At 33.2% G+C, this 17,661-nt stretch overlaps 1 protein-coding gene across 2 annotated transcripts; it reads left to right on the top strand.

Annotated features, from left to right (window-relative positions):
* The first annotated feature begins 12,483 nt into the window (after window positions 1-12,483).
* On the top strand, window positions 12,484-16,615 carry LOC142622366 (glucan endo-1,3-beta-D-glucosidase). Of its 2 annotated transcripts, XR_012841894.1 has the most exons (6): window positions 12,489-12,700; window positions 13,281-13,945; window positions 14,734-15,057; window positions 15,445-15,588; window positions 15,671-15,805; window positions 16,200-16,615. XR_012841894.1 is itself a non-coding variant. In XM_075795819.1 (5 exons), exons 1-5 carry the CDS (start codon window positions 12,631-12,633, stop codon window positions 16,235-16,237), a joined length of 1,458 nt encoding a protein of 485 aa, XP_075651934.1. In that variant the 5' UTR covers window positions 12,484-12,630; the 3' UTR covers window positions 16,238-16,615. The 2 variants fall into 2 exon arrangements, 1 of the variants encoding a protein (XP_075651934.1); XM_075795819.1 differs by having other exon boundaries at window positions 12,484-12,700; window positions 15,445-15,805.
* Window positions 16,616-17,661: the final 1,046 nt, after the last annotated feature.

Genomic DNA, 17,661 nt, shown 5'->3' with positions numbered 1-17,661 from the left:
TATGTTTGGGATTTTTTTTTTTTAAAAACTAAATTTGAACTTAAAATTGCTAGGCCGGTGCTTTGATGGAAGCGAGTATATCATAATTTTGAAACTTTAGAAATGTAATTTGTAATTTAACATATTAGTTTTTTATTTTTATTTTAGGAGAACATATTGGTGTTAATTTTGTTTTTACATGGGAGATGAGTAGGGTTCAAATAAAGTACATTAAAAACAATGGTAGAGCCATAAATTTTTTTTAGGAGGGGCCAAGTTAAGCGCGAAAAAAAATTAAATAACGAAGCAAAATTTCATAAATTATCTATGTTTAAAGAACCATGAGATGTTCGTGAAACTATAAAGCTTTTAGCAATTTAGAATTGATTTTAAACTAAATTTTTTTAGTAATCTCTTTCTGTGCAATTAGGAAAATTAAACCAAATAACTGAAATGTAAATTTGTCTCTATAAAATAATCTTGATCAAATATAATTATATAATATATAACAATAACTAAATTTAATTTTTGGAACCATTCTTAACAAGTATAAACATCAAATAAAACCACAAGTCAGCTACTATTGTAAAATTTAAAAACAAAATATAGATTGTAGATTATTTGAAGGTACTAGTCTATTTAATTTAATTTTTTTTTTTGCTGAATCTATTTTATTGTTTATTTAAAGATTAACAACTTTAATGTTTAATGCTAAAATCTCAAATCTTAAATTAAGAATATAATATCATCTGACATTCATGAATAGTTATGGTATAAACTCTTTTATACTTTGAGATTGTCATTTATTGTTCTATTAATTTTTCCGCATTATGTACTTTTTTTTTATTTTTTTTATACAAGATAGAATTCTACTCTAACATAATCTAAGTGTATGTGTGTGTGAAGCTCTTAAACCTCGGTCATTGTCCTTCACACCCCACAAGCACTTATACTTGTAGAGTGACCATCGCATTATGTTCACTCTTTTAAATGCAATGAATGTTGAATTGCTAAATTTAGTTTATTTAATATTGTAATAAACTACTAATATTATCAAGACTATAAGTTATTGTTCGATCAAGTATTTCATTGATGTCTTTTATGAAAGAAGGGACATATTTGTTTCGATGTAAACATGTATAGCACAAACATTTATATTTGTATTGCTATAATGTATCCCATTAATTTAATGTTTATGCAAAGCCATTAATTTTGATTTGGGGTCTGTATTTTGATATGTATTGGTAGTTACCAAAGTGGCCCAATCGAAAAGTCGCATAGATAACAAGTCAAAATAACTGAAATTTAACACATTTTCTAGTGTTAAAAATTAGTGACTTTGCAACTCACAATTTTTTAATCACAAGAATATTAGGTTGCCCCAAAGGTGCACCACTTTCAAGTGATTGATAAATTGGAATAGGATAGTTTATGAATATTCATGGTTGAGATTGGAACAGATACCCAAAGGTAACATACCAACTTAATTATGAATAATTTATTAATTAGTCCTATTAGGTGAAAGGGAATCACCATAACTGTTTAATAGTTTACCATAAGAATAGCCCAAAGGTAATCACGGCAATACTATGTATCATTGTTTAAACATGTGTTTCATTTTGGTTTATTTTTCTTTAATCGATATCTCTTAGCACTAATGTAGTGAGCATATGTTATTACATTCTTTGCAGTATCAGTCCCTGTTTCACTTCATTCACATGCTTCGTCTACTCTCAAGCTAAATGGAACAAATTTCTCAGATTGGAAAGAACAAGTTCAGTTTCACCTCGGTGTACTGAATCTTGATATAGCACTTGGATCTAAGAAACCATCTACTCTTACTGATACAAGCAGTGCGAAAGAAAAGGCTTTCTATAAAGCATGAGAAAAATCAAATAGACTAAGTATCAGGTTTATGCGAATGACCATTGCAAACAATATTGAGACAACACTTCCTAAAACTGATAGTGCAAAAGAATTCCTTTCAAATCTGGAAGATCGTTTCAAAACAACTGACAAGTACCTTGCAGGGACATTAATGGCTAAACTTACCACCATGAAATTTGATGGTAAGTGTAGGATACAGGACATGCCATTGAAATGACAAATTTGGCTGCCCAATTAAAGACTCTAGGGATGAATGTGGATGAGTTTTTTCTCATTCAATTTATATTAAATTCCTTGCCTCCGCAATATGGGTCATTTCAAATTAATTATAACATTATGAAAGATAAGTGGAATGTAAATCAATTAGCCATTATGCTTAATCAAGAAGAGGCAAGACTCAAGCAACTTGAGCAATATTCAATTCATCTCATAAATCAGAAGCTGAAAGAAAATGGAGGAAGCCTAAAAAAAGCTTAAAGCATGGATCATGCAAAGCAAGTGATCCTAATCCAACTGGTCAGCCTCAAAAGAAGGAAAATTGCGATTATAAATGTCACTTTTGTAAAATGTTGGGACATTTTAAGAAAGATTGCCCAAAACGTAGGCAATTGTTCGAAAGAAAAGGTAGATCTTCAAATCAAACCTAACTGAAGCTCCTTCTAATACTTGGCGGTTTGATTTTGGGGCTACTACTCATATTTCAAATACGATGCAGGGATTTCTTTCAATCCAGTCCATAAATCCAAATGAGAATTTTGTATTGTTGGGAAATCGGGTCAAAACACCAATTGAAGCAATTGGGACTTATCGTTTATTCTAGATACCAATAAACACATAGATTTGTTTCAAACATTTTATGTTCCTTCTCTTTTTAGAAATTTATCCTCTTTGCCTAAACTTGATCTTGATGGATATTTTATAAAATTTGGGAATAAAAGTTTTACTTTATTTAAGAATACGTCTTTTGTTGGTTATGGTATTCTTTCCGATGGTTTGTACAAATTTAAGCTTCATGATGAATTTTCTAAAACCCTTCTCACCTTGCATCGTAGTAATAGTACTAAATGTAGCCTAATTAATGAAAATTCCCCAAATTTGTGGCATAAAAAGCTGAGACACATTTCTAGAGAAAGGTTAGAGAGACTAGTAAAAGATGAGATTCTCTTAAACCTAGATTTTACTGATCTCGGTGTGTGTGTGGATTGTATTAAGGGCAAACAAACCAAACACACTAAGAAAAGTGCCACAAAAAGAACAGAGCTTCTTGAAATTATCTATACAAACATTTTTGGGCCTTTTGATGCTCCATCTTTCGGTAAAGAATTATAGATGATTTTTCACGTTACACTTATACTTTTTTATTGCATGAAAAATCTCAAGCAGTGGAAGCCCTTGCGGTGTACATTACTGAGGTAGAAAGGCAATTAGAAAAAAAAAAGTGAAAATCATTAGATCAAATAGACGTGGTGAATATTATGGAAAGTATGATGAATCAGGGCAATGCCCAAGCTCATTTGCTAAACTCCTTGAAAAGCATAGCATTTGTGCACAATATACTATGTCAGGTACACCACAACAAAATGGTGTAACTGAAAGACGCAATCGTACTCTAATGGATATGGTTAGGAGTATGTTAAGTAATTCCACATTACCTTTATTATTTTGGATGTATGCTCTTAAGATCGCTGTGTATTTATTAAATCGGGTTCCTAGGAAGGCAGTTCCAAAAACTCCTTTTGAGATGTGGATAGGAATGAAACTGAGTTTAAGACACCTGCATGTTTGGGGTTGTCCGCGGAGGCTAGAATTTATAATCCACTTGAAAAGAAATTAGACTCAAGAACAATCAGTGGTTACTTTATAGGTTACCCTGAAAAGTATAAAGGGTATAGGTTCTACTGTCCTAACCATAGTACGAGAATTGTGAAAATCGATGATGCTAGATTCATTGAAAATTGTGAAATCAATGGGAGTGATAATCTACGAAATGTGGATGTTCAAGAAATTAGGGTACAAGTTCCACTACCTATAACTTTAAATGAAATTGTTGTTTCAACAATTGTTGAACAACCAAACAATGTTTAACAAATTAATGAACCAGTACTCCATAATGAGATGCTCACCAATGAACAGGTGGTAGAAGAACCACAAGAAATAGCATTAAGAAGATCTCAAAGAGAAAGAAAGTCTGTTATTTCTGATGATTATATGGTTTATCTACATGAATCTGATTTTGATATAGGAACAAGTAAGGATCTGGTTTAGTTTTCACAAGCTATAAAAAATGTTTATTCTATTAAATGGATGGATGCCATGAAAGATGAAATGAAATCAATGGACCAAAATAAATTTTGGGATCTCGTCGAATTATTTGAAGGATACAAGAAAGTTGGTAGAAAGTGGGCCTTTAAGACCAAGTGTGACTCTAAGGGCAATATCGAATGATTTAAAGCTAGACTTGTGGCCAAAAGTTTCACTAAAAAAAAAAAGGCATTGATTACCAAGAGACCTTCTCCCCTGTATCCAAGAAGGACTCACTTAGAATCATTTTAGCATTGGTAGCTCATTATAATTTGGAATTGCACCAAATGGATGTTAAAACTGCTTTCTTGAATGGGAGTTTAGAAGATGATGTCTATATGGATCAACCTGAAAGTTTCTCCATTAAGGGTAAGGAACACTTAGCTTGTGAACTTAAAAAGTCAATATACAGACTTAAACAAGCTTCCCGACAATGGTATCTTAAGTTTAATGATACCATTACATCTTTGGATTTAAGGAAAACACTATTGATCGGTGTATTTATCTGAAAGTTAGTGGGAGTAAGTTTTTATTTTTAATTTTGTATGTTGATGATATTTTGCTTGCTAGTAGTGATCTTGGCTTATTGCATGAAACCAAGAAGTTTCTCTTTAAGAACTTTGAAATGAAAGATATAGGTGAGGCAACTTATGTGATAGAAATAAAAATATTCTAAGATAGATCACGTGGACTGTTAGGGTTGTCTTAGAAAGCATATATTGAAAGATTTGTTGAAAGATTCAATATAGAGAAATGTTCTACTGGGGATTGCCCCAATTCAAAAAGGGGACAAATTCAGCCTTATGCAATGCCCACAAAATGAATGGGAACGGAAACAAATGAAAAGAATTCCTTATACTTCTGCAATAGGAAGTTTAATGTATGTCCAAACATGCACAAGGCTCAACATTAGCTTTGCAGTTGGTATGCTAGGAAGATACCAAAGCAATCTAGGACTAGATCATTGGAAAGCTGCAAAGAAAGTGATAAGGTACTTGCAAGGCACAAAGGATTACATGCTCACATTTAAGAGATCTGATAATCTTGAGGTCGTTGGTTACTCAGATTTAGATTTTGCTAGATGTGTTGATAGTAGAAAGTCCACTTTTGATTATTTGTTCATGTTAGCTGAAAGAGAAATATCATGGAAAAGTTCAACGCAAACTATCACTGCTACATCCACTAAGGAAGCTAAATTTGTGGCATGCTTTGAGGCCGCAGTTCATGGATTGAGGCTGCAGAATTTTATTTCAGGACTTGGAATTGTTAACTCTATTTCCAAGCCATTGAGAATTTATTGTGATAATTCTCCAGCTGTGTTTTTCTCTAAAAACATTAAGTTTTCTAATAGTGCGAAACACATGAAATTGAAATACCTTACTGTTAAGGAAGAAGTTCATAAACAACGAGTGTCAATAGAATACATAAGCACATAGCTTATGATTGCAGATCCATTGACAAAGGAGTTACCTCCTAAGACATTTAAGGACATGTTGATCGAATGGGTCTTGAACGTAGAACATGATGGTTGTTATTACTTTATGCTTTTGACACTTGGAGATCTCATTAAAAGTGTTTTTGATTATTCATGTTTTATTTTATGTACGTACATATATGATAATGGATAAATAATAACAGGAATAGTCTCTAACAAAAGAGACATTATTGTTGGACCTTTTAAGTCACTTCTCATTGACGGGCTATGTTAAACAGATTGCTAATGTTGTAGTACATGGAAGGAATTATGTTGTATAATTGATATGGAACCGCCATAACTCGCATTAGTGGGTTGTTTAATTATAGTATTATGATGACCAATTTAAAGTAAGAGGATATGTACCATTGTGCACATAATAGTTAATCTTATTAAGCCTTGATGTAAGTTATCATATGGGCCAAGTGAGAGAATGTAAGAATAAATTGTCTCATTTGATAACGTATCCATTTGATAACTTCATATATGTTATGGTTTAATAAGAAGCTACATGTCCTTAAAACATTGGTTAATGGAGAAGTAAGTTTCCAAAGTAACTCCAACTTTAATGGGCAAGTGGAGATTATAGATACAAGGAATTTGGTCTTCTCTTTACCTATAAAGAGATATTCAGCTACCCCATCAAATACACTGAATAGTTAAAGATAAAAGAGGGTCAAGAGAGAGAAACCAATCCTATAAGAATTAAGTGTCTTTTATACTAAGACTTGATCTTAAAAAGAGTTTAGCAATGGATCAAGGTAAGCTTTATAATTAATTTGTGTTGTGAAATCATGATAATTCAAGATCCTAAAATTTATATTATGATTATTTATAATCTGCTAACATAAAGAAAACATTTACATTTACCACTTGTTTATTTTACATATAATAAACATAATAAAATATATCAATGAATTACAAAGATAATCTATTGAACTTTGTATCATGTATACAGCAGTAAAGTCATAAATAACAAAACACACAACTCTTGAACTAACCACAGAAACACAAAACAGATGAAGAGAGAGATACAATTGTGGCACACTAGTTTGGAGGGAGTTAGTCGCTATTCTTCAAGTCCGACTACAGCTCAGCCAGTGAGTCGAGGTGGTAAAATGGTGAATTGTGAAGGCAAAGGGCCGAGGCAATGTAATGTGGAGATTTATGGTGATGGTGCAAGGGAACTTTTTTTTATTAAGGTTTTTTTTTTTCTTCAAGTAAGAGCAGATCTATGCTTGTGAATCCTTACATAGAAGAAGAATACTAATTCAGGGTCCGAGATTCGCTTATTTTGCTGAAACTGAAATTTTTTTGCTAAAAGTACAATAGATAAAGGTAAAGATTAGTTGAAATAGTATAGTGGGATCCATGAATAATATCAAAGAGTACAGTGGGATCCGCTTATTTTGCTGGAACTGAAAACTTTTTGCTGAAAGTACGGTAGATAAAGGTAAAAGTTAGTTGAAATAGTATAGTGAGACCCATGAATAGTACCAAAAAGTACAGTGGGATCTGCTTATTTTGCTGAAACTGAAAACGTTTTGCTGAAAGTACTGTAAATAAAGATAAAAGTTAGCTAAAATAGTACAATGAGATCCATGAATAATACCAAAAAGTGCAGTGGGCCCCATAAATAATAGTAAAAAATAAGTTAAATAGTAAAATAAGTTGGCAAAAATAATTTTTGCCAAACACACACTATAAATGAAAATTTTGAAAAGTTGAGGCCCCTACCTCTGCACTTAAAAAGTTCTTACCTAGGGTCTGTTTGGATACCTCTTATTGCTGAAAACTGAAAACACTGTAATAAAATAATTTTTTAATGTGTGAATAGTACCATGAGACCTAGTTTTAAAGTTGTTTTTGCTGAATTCCATACTTGCGGGTCCAGAGAACAGTGCACAGGACCCATAAAAAAAACGCAAACATGTTGCTAAACGCAAACGCGTTGCTATCCAAACTTACGCCTAACAAAATTTCAATTATGGAGAGTAGGAGGATGCCAGCTAACCATTACTGAAATGGCCCAATGTTGCAAGCAATCATCAAGATGAGATTCTGCTTTCTTTTTACTTTTTTTTTAAACATTCTTTCCGAGCCTTAAGAAACATTGACAAGAACATATGGGTCGCTAGGTCCCCGGTGTTAACAGATGCTTTAGTTGCTTTTTGAAAGTTATCTTGCATAAGAAGGGCGAGGACAATAAAGTGTGACACTTGAAGATTTATTAACACATGCTCCCAATCAGGATGAAGAATATATATATATATACACACACACACATCCACGCAGGTGTGGCTTGATACTTGGTAAACATGAGTTGAGTGGTCTGAACAGTAGCGCTTCAAATAAATTTTTCATGCACACAACGATAGTATCATCAAAGCCTCAATGGTACACTTGATATTACCGTTACTACCATGTGAAGTGAAAACTTATTACTATATGAATTTTTTTTTTATTGCATTTCAATATTTTTCTAAGGTGTGGTATCTATGTATTATTGTGATCAAACTTATCACCAATTCACCATACATTTCTCCAAAAAAAAAAAAAAAAAAAACTTATCACCATATATTTTCAGGTTTTTTAACTTTTAATTTTGACTTTTATTTATTTATTTACGAAATGTAATAATAGGTAACATGTCCCAGAGTTACTATAGAAGAACCTGTTAGTGTATGTGTGTGTGTGTGCATATATATATATATATATATATATATATATATATATATATAAGCTGTTGATATAAAAACCAAACATTTCCCCGGTTTCTTTAGCATGGTTGTATAAGAATTGTGAAAGCTGAAAAGAAAAAAGAAAAAAAAGTAATAACTGCCCCTAATCAGGATATAGGATCTGTGCTTTTTTCTTTTTAATTGTATGATTTAGAAATTTTAGGTTCTGGTCATATCCCTAAGCAGCTAAGCTGTAAGCCATGAAAAGATCCTAATTAAAGTGAACTTGTTATTGTTATATTATGTATCTCCCACTATAAAAACAATGAATTGAATATGGCAAATTCAAAAGGTTCTCTTATGACATGCCGCACATTTTTAAGACTACGTAAATGAATGAATCTGAACATGTGGTTATTGACAAATTATCATAAGCTAAAGTAAATTTAAAACTTTTAGAATCAAGAATGACGCACATTTTAATTTAACAAACTTTGATAGCTACTTTGAAATATGCGTGTTGAGTTCTATAGTTAAAACATTGGACCATTTTAGTTAACATCGACTCATTTTATCTGTGTACGTAAAAACTGGTAATCAAACCTATTTTTAATTTTTTTGCTATTCTAATTTTTAAAACCATAGTTAGAACTTATAACTTGTAATCATGAAACTTGTATAATTACTAAGGCATATTGTCGAACTTTTTCAAGAGCATCTTATCTAGTTCGATTTGAACATGTTGTTGAAGCAAATTTAGGGTTTTTATTTGACAACCCAAGTCAATCACAGAATCTTGTTGCCTTGATTTTTCTATTGTATTTAGTTGGAAGCTAGATGCTTTCGTGTTTACTAAGGCAGCTTAGCAATTCAACTGGGCCATACATTTGGAGTAACACTGGCACCAACCTGCAACACGTTCGAGAAAAATATCCCTATGCCCTTTTAATTTATAGGTTCTTTTTTCCTTTGGTGGTGCTTTTAATGTACCCTAAAGAGCAAAGGTAGTCCAAAGTCTTTGCTTCGTTGTGTAAACTTCGTTAACTTAAATTAAATAATAGAAATGTTCTATTCAAAACAACAACAACAAAAAAACTTGTAGAGAACTGCAATCATGAAACGTTGTTTTTTGTTTGTTTGTTTTTTTTTTTTTTTATGGAAAATATAGCAAATTTATTATGAAGAAGAAGCCAAATTTAACGCGTCTTGAGTCACAGTTTATTCCATTATAATTATATTTTCCTCCATCCAAATTACAAAGTTAACAATTCTAATGACACATTGGTTTTGACATAGGTATTAGCTATAGTATTTCTTTGGCATTGTCCCATTCTGTAACTTGATTTTAGCATGAGTAGGTTTGTTTTATCAAAATATGGCAAGATTTTAAAAGGGTGATGATTGTTCTCATTCCACAAGCTTATCATCATTCTTTCCATCGTTTTTTTTCTTTTATTTTTTTGGGGTGGTGTGATTAGTGCTACATTAACAACATAATGATTTTTTTTTAGTGAGAGTTTCAACCTATGACGTCCGCTCCTGAGAGAATTTCAACATAATGATTGGTTTCTCAAAAAAAAAAAAAACAACATAATGATTAAATTTCTTAATTACTTTTGTGTTTCACATTTAAGAGTTTTTTTTCTTAGATATATTTAGAAGTTACACATAAGTTTATATGATTTATATAATAGAATTTGTAATACTCGTAACATTACATTAAAATGTACTTGGACTAGTAGTCCAGTGGGATGAACTGGCAAGTGAAAAGCTTAAATTTGAATGTTTTTGAAAGCTTTTTTTCGGTTTTAAAAATTTTTTAATATATTTTTTATGGCTGAACGAAAGCTTGCTTTTCGTTATTATTTAAAAGGTTACTTGTGCATTCATTATACCAACCTTGTTAAAGTTAGCCCACCTTTGTGCGTTTGTTCTTGAAAGTAAAATATATTCTACATTTATATGGCAAGCTCTTTTTTACAGTGCCTTTTGAAAATGGATTACTTTTCACATTGCTCGAAACTCTTTTGTATGATGGAAATGTTGTCACGTTTCTAGAAGGGGAAGTCCTGCGATTTCTTAGCTCATAAGCAAAAACCATATATAGCCTTTCCCTTTCTCCTTTTCGGTGAATACAATGCCATTGCCGAAGCGTTAACAGAGTTATAGGGGTATTTGACAAGCTAGTTTTAATATATTTTTACACATTTTAGACAACATTACACACATTTTCATCTATACGTATATCAAATATACTCAAACAACATAACTCAAATTCCTTTCCCAAACACCCCCAGAGAGGCTTTGGATGTAAGATTATAGCAAGAAGCAAGAAGCAAGAAGCAAGAAGTACATTTAAGTGCCTTTCCATTCTTCTTGGAATCAAGACCAACAGTATATTATTATCCAAAAATATTTCAAAGAATACCCTTTTTTTTTATAAGACAAAGAATACCTTAATCATTAATCATAGACTCATTTTCCAACATTACAATAAAAACAACAATTTTTATAAATAAATAAATAAATAAAAACAACAACAAACCTTACCTTAAAAAGTTACTAACATGATTGTTTTTAGTAGAATTTGTAGTGTGAATTTGTATTCAAACTTCATTCTCTTTTTTTTTTGGTGTTTATTATTAATTTTTTTATAAAAATACATTTTCCTCTAATAAATAAATAAATAATAGACATACAAACAACAAACTAACTAGCCAAATCAATTGCATTTTTTTTCTTCATTCTATTTTATCTTCAAAGTTATGCTCTTTGTTTTTCAACATTAATTTCTTTTCTTTATTTTAAATTACTGTATTATTGTATATAGTTACTGATTTTTTTGATTAATATATTTTTCTAGAATTGATTTTGAAAGAGTATATTTTTATTCATCTATACATAAATTTTTATTCATCTATAATTGAAATCAAACTTTTAGAAGAAAATGTTATCTATACATAAATTTAGGTTTTTGAACCATGCATCCCCCCCCCCTCCCCCAACATGTACCCCCAAAAAATAAAAATAGTTCTTTTATAACTCTATCAACACTTTTTTGTTTCTCCAACATGAAATCAAACAATTTTTTTGCCAGATAAATTCAATAATTATAACAAAAAGATAGAATAACCCTAAATATCCTAATTGAAAATGCTAAGAAGTACTAGTTGAACTACAAAACTCTCAACTCTATATTATCTATAATTTGAAAAGATATCAAAGTAATATTAGTTGATGTTGTGTCAATTGCGATGACATGACAAAAGTTTTTCATTAATTCATTTTATAAAATGTATAATATATATATATTGCCAAATGAAAAAAATGGGCAGCTAGGCTAAGCAAGCCCTTAGGGCAGGGTGCACTGGTGTTAATGTCCACCAACAATCAACTATGGAGGTGATTCGAATCCAAACCTGACAAACAGGGACACAAACTCCTTACCACTGAACCAACCGATGTGTTGGCAAATGTATAATATTTTTACCACTAACTTTTGCACCAAAATGATTTTGAGGTTGTGTTTGCCATTAGCTTAAAAAGTCAATTTTTTTTACTATTCAACTTATTTTTACTACTATTCTTGGACCCTATTGCACTTTTGATACTATTCATGGACCTTAATGTACTATTTCAACTACCTTTTAGCTTTATCTATAGTATTTTTAGTAAAAAAATTTCAATTTCAACTAAATAAGTTATTTCCAAACGGACTCTAAGTATATGCTCTAACTATTAAGTATTAATTTTTTTATATTAAAAAAATATATTGGGTCTTGGGCCTTTAACAAGTTAGAACCACATTTTCTTTCCATTTCGTCTTTTCGTTTTTATTTTTTTGTTCTTGACTGGAAATTATTTTTCTTCCGAATAATGCCATCATGTCATTTTCAAATCTTGTATTCATTGGGCTCATATCCATATATAAATGGAATGAAAACAACCCGTATACATCGGATCCAAGTCACATGCAGTAAAGCCCGCATTCCATTCGTAACGGGCATTTTAACGGTCACCACAAAAGGGCATTCACGTCATTTTATCACAAAGCGGTTTGGTAAAAATAAAAAATAAAAAATAAAAAAACCGAGTTTCAGGTTTCAGCACCTGTCGCTGCATCTATATAAATCAACGTCTCTCTCTCACTTTCTTCTTCCACGTAACACAACTCCACTTCATCCCAACCCCTGCAAACTCAGTTCATCCAGGTGCGCTAAGGATCATTTGACGATTTTGCCCTCACCTTTTTCCAGTCCCCCTCTGAAACAAAGCGAAACAGAGAGGGCTCTCTCTCTTCAGTCACCCATGGCAACGCTTCGTTCCGCCACAGCTTTCGTTTTTCTTCTTTCTCTCTTACATGCTATCAAAGTTTCCAGTAAGTTTCATTCATTTTCCTTTTCATAATTTCTTCTGTAAACACACTCAAAAGAATATTATTTTTGAAAGATTATTGGTAAAGTACTCCTGGTTGGTACATGTCTTTCTTTATTTCACAAGAATTAGTGTCTTCTTTGGAAATTTGTTTTTTGATTTGGGGTTTGTCTTTTGAACATTTGCTCAGTTGTTACACTCTGTTCCTAGTAATTATATCTAAATTCTTGGTTTTTCTTGCACCATAAAAGATAGTATCTATAAGTTTTTTAAACGTAACGGCTCCATCTGATCTCAGAGAAAAAAAATAAGTAGAAGAATTAAAGCTCTGTTTGGAAGCTAAGAAATCACTGGAAACTGGAAAGAAAAAAGAAAAGTCGAACACTGAGCCAAAATAATAATAATAATAATAAAGGTTCTGTTTGGAAGCTAAGAAATCACAATAAAGAAGACGAAAAGTCGATTTTTTAGGGGAAAAAAATGAATTTCCTCTGAATTCAGAGGAGTATGAGCTAAAAAAGCAAAAAGAAGTAGAAGAATTTAGGCCCTGAATTACGTAACGGTGTGATTTTTATTTTGTGCAGAGTGCCAATCGTTCATCGGCATCAACTATGGCCAAGTTGCCGACAACCTTCCTCCACCGTCAGAAACAGCGAAGCTTCTCCAATCAACAAGTGTCGAAAAGGTCCGACTTTACGGGGCCGACCCGGCCATGATCAAAGCCCTAGCGAACACCGGGATCGGAATCGTGATCGGCGCCGCCGACGGCGACATTCCGGCGCTAGCCTCGGACCCGAACTTCGCCAAAAGCTGGATCAACTCCAACGTGATCGCCTACTACCCTGCGAGCAAGATCATCCTAATCAACGTCGGCAACGAGGTCATGACCTCCAACGACCAGAACTTGATGAACCAGCTATTGCCGGCGGTGCAGAATGTCCAAAATGCCCTCAACGAAGCTTCGTTGGGAGGGAAGATTAAGGTGTCGACGGTGCATTCCATGGCGGTGCTTAGGCAATCGGAGCCACCGTCTGCCGGGATGTTCCACCCGAATTTGGTTCAGATGTTGAAAGGGCTTTTGAGTTTCAACAATGCGACGGGTTCGCCTTTTGAGATTAACCCGTACCCGTACTTTGCCTACGGGAGCGACCCGAGACCCGAGACCTTGAACTTTTGTCTTTTTCAGCCAAATCCAGGGCGGGTTGACTCGAATACTAATATCAAGTACACCAATATGTTCGATGCTCAGGTCAGTTCAATAGTTTAATTTGGTTTTAGTTATTTTAGTTTACTCGCTATTTGTTCAGATGTTTGTTTTGGTTTTGAAATGCCTATTTATCTCTAAGGTCAGAGAAATACGGACACACTAAAGAAATATGGGAAAAAATTTTAAGAACTCCTTGAGAGTAGAGAAATTGTGCTTTTTTATATTCTTGGTCGAACTATCATAGATTTAATTAAGAAAATAGAGTATCATTCTTTGTGCTACAGTAATATTTAAGAATTACTCGAAATATGGACATTAAAAAAACACACACTAAAAATACGTTTGTCTTGATGGTTGTGCCTAAAAGATATATTTTGTGCATATGTTTGTTTTTAGTTTGCATTGACATGTCAATTTATATATAGCAATTTGACATACAATATTTTTATTTAACATGCCAAAAATAGCAATTTATACTGCATTGGATATGAGCCCAAAATTATGACGAAACTGGTTTTGTGCAAATGAACAAAACGCATCCATCCAAATGCAAGTTAGGAAATTTGTTTTTGTCTTGATGGTAGTGCTTTAGGGACGACAAAGTATGTCTTCGTAACAATTATGCCAAGCCATCCATATAACAGCACTGGATATGATATGAGCCCAAAATTATCATGAAGCTGGTTTTGTGAAAATGAAGGGAGTTGAGTTGGAAATCTGAGTTACCAACAGCTTGGTTGTAGTAATTGGTCAAGAGCAAAATAGCTGCACAAATTATCCTGGGGGATATGTTGAATATGTACTAACAAATGGCCCAATTTTGTATGTAGGTGGATGCTGTTCGTTCTGCTCTGAATGCCATGGGCTTCAAGGATGTTGAGATTGTGGTTGCTGAGACTGGTTGGCCATACAAAGGAGACAGCAATGAGGTTGGCGCAAGTATTGAGAATGCCAAGGCTTATAATGGTAATTTGATTGCTCACCTTCGGTCAATGGTGGGAACCCCATTGATGCCGGGTAAATCAGTGGATACATATCTCTTTGCACTATATGACGAGGACTTGAAGCCTGGAGCTGGTTCTGAGCGAGCTTTCGGGATTTACAAGCCTGATCTAACCATGACCTATGATATTGGCCTCTCCAAGAGTAGCCAGGTGAGCATGATGTAGATGCATCATCAAGCAGATCAATAAAATGTTCCAATTCTTAAGTTTTTTTTTTTTTTGAAAGAATTCGTTAGTTATAAAAACAAATATCTTCTTCTGACATGCTAATAAAAATAACATGTCAATTAAGTAGCTTTAGGTAGAATATAAGGACACATGAGAATATATGTGGCTGACCTTATGGCTTGTTAACGAGCTAGAGCTTTTGGCTCTGGCTTATGCTCTATGCTGTGTCTTTAGGAGGCTAGCACATTTGGTAGGATCCCTTAAAATAGGTAGAAGAAAAATCACTTTTTGTTGTTCTTCTTATATTTGTAGTTGTAAAAGTATAGAAGTAGTGATGATCTTCATTAACGTGATTTCTTTTGCTTGAAGGCTCCGTCTATGCCAAAGACTCCAGCGACTCCAGCACCAACTCCAGTTTCTCCAGCATCTCCAACACCAACACCAGTTTCTCCATCACCAAAGCCCATTTCTCCATCACCAAAACCAAATAAAGCATCGTGGTGTGTGCCAAAGGTAGGCCTATCAGATGCCCAATTACAGACAAATTTGGATTATGCTTGTGGACACGGGATTGATTGTAGTTCAATCCAACCAGGCGGCGCTTGTTTTGATCCTAATACTGTGGCATCCCATGCTGCTTATGCAATGAATCTCCTCTACCAAACAGCAGGCCGGAATCCATGGAACTGTGATTTTTCACAAACAGCCACACTCACATCCAACAACCCTAGTAAGTTCTCTGGCACAAATCTTCTTTCATACCCATCTGACAACACCAAATTCTAGCATAAATCAAGTCATTTTAGGTTTGTTATTAGGTCAGTTTTGTTAGAGTAATTGTTAAATATTTAGTTCAACCTTTTGGGACAAGTGGTAATTTATCATAGTATTAGAAAATTTAGAATACTATCATGTTATTCTTGATTTTAGAACAGATTGATTTTTGGTACTTCCAATGTAGTCATATCATCATTTTTTTTTTTTTTTGAGAAACAAGTCATATCATCATTGATGTTCAAATTGTGTGTGTGTGTGTGTTTTTTTTTTCTGTCAAGCTGTCAGCTGTTGCTTTGGTAACATGCTTTGGTAACAACTAACATGCCTTATTCCTATCTGATTCGCAGGCTATAACAACTGCGTTTACCCTGCTGGGAGTACCTGAGAAGGGAAATCGGACGAGGCCAACTATACGGCGGACTCTCTATATTCTGAACATAAATAGGCAGTACGACCTGTATTGCTTGTGTAGAAATGTTTATATATTTGTCTTGAACTACAAGTGTGTAAATGTTTACTAATTACTAGTGTTATAAGATAGATGCAGAGGTGTGTGGGGTTGATAATGTATTTTCAGTTCTAGCTTGATTCATGCTCGGAATTGTTACTTCAATCTCGAGGTGTGCTTTGAGGATGTTGTAAATGTCTTGTAACTTCAACCAGATGTATCAAAGCTTCTCACAACACCATTGTTTTTGGTTGTGGTGGGCACGAACATAATATGTTTTTTTATTTAATCTAATTTTTACTAGGTTAACAATTCAAATGTAGTGAAAATATTGTGATACTCAGTTGTGGCCGCTTTTGGGAATAGTTTGGTTGTGAATTTTCTCTTTTTTTCTATAAACTAAAAATTAAATGACCATATTAAATAGAGAGTAATGCTAGGACACATAAAAATGCACAATTTTGTACCACAACTCTGCACGTGGTGAGTTGTAAGTGGTAGAAGTGTGTCCCCATATGGTCTATCATCACATATCCACCAATCACAACTCGTTATATGGCGAGTTGTGGCACAAAACTGTGCATTTTTATGTGTCCATAAGGTTGGAAAGTTTTTTTTTCCTTTTTTAGACGTCACATTCCCAATTTTGTTCTCTATTACTACTGCTTAGGTCATTTAATGATAATTTTTACAAGTATTTATTAGGTTATTTATTAGGAGGTCATGTTAACATAATTGTTAATAAATGCTCTAAGGGCATTTAAGTCATTTAATGATTTTTTTTATATTTTTATACAAGATAGAATTCTACTCTAGCTTAATCTAAGTGTATATGTGTGTGAAATTTCCTCCTGGAGACTTGAACCCCAGCCCTTGTTCCCCCACACCCTACAAGTATTTATACTTATATAGTAACCATCGCACCAAGGGTACACGTGGTCATTTAATGATAATTTTAACAAGGTTTTATTAGGTTATTTAATTGTAGGTCATGTTAATCGCTGCCTTCAAATAATTGTTAATAAATGTTCCAAGGGCATTGATTTATAAATTAATTTTAGAAACATTTTATGTGAAAATAATAAAACAATTAATTTTTTTGATGATGCAAAGAAGATCAGTAGGCTGGATGCTTCGGAGTTCAAAGGACTACTGGTTCTCTCTGCGGCCTGAAAAAGAAAGAAAAGCGAATCAAAGGCGACCGGGGCTACCGGCCAAAAACCCTCCGATGGCAAAGTTAGTTTTTCTCTCTATGTTATCTGAGTTCCAACTTTTTGAGAGTAAAAAATGAACATAGCCTTGTCTGAAACAGCCTTTATATAGTGTTCTTATAGGCGGTTACCAAAATTGGAACTTCTACT

Source organism: Castanea sativa, chromosome 1 (assembly GCF_040712315.1).
Source record: "Castanea sativa cultivar Marrone di Chiusa Pesio chromosome 1, ASM4071231v1".
Lineage (NCBI taxonomy): Eukaryota > Viridiplantae > Streptophyta > Magnoliopsida > Fagales > Fagaceae > Castanea > Castanea sativa.
The sequence above is the reverse complement of the archived record's forward strand: the minus strand, read 5'-3'. Positions and strand labels throughout refer to the sequence as shown.

Excerpts from the sequence above, each read along its gene's own strand:
- LOC142622366 (XM_075795819.1), top strand. The coding sequence starts at position 12,631 with ATGGCAACGCTTCGTTCCGCCACAGCTTTCGTTTTTCTTCTTTCTCTC. Across the intron at positions 13,946-14,733 it reads CCAATATGTTCGATGCTCAG|GTGGATGCTGTTCGTTCTGC; the intron begins GTCAGTTCAATA and ends TTTTGTATGTAG. Across the intron at positions 15,806-16,199 it reads ACTCACATCCAACAACCCTA|GCTATAACAACTGCGTTTAC; the intron begins GTAAGTTCTCTG and ends TCTGATTCGCAG.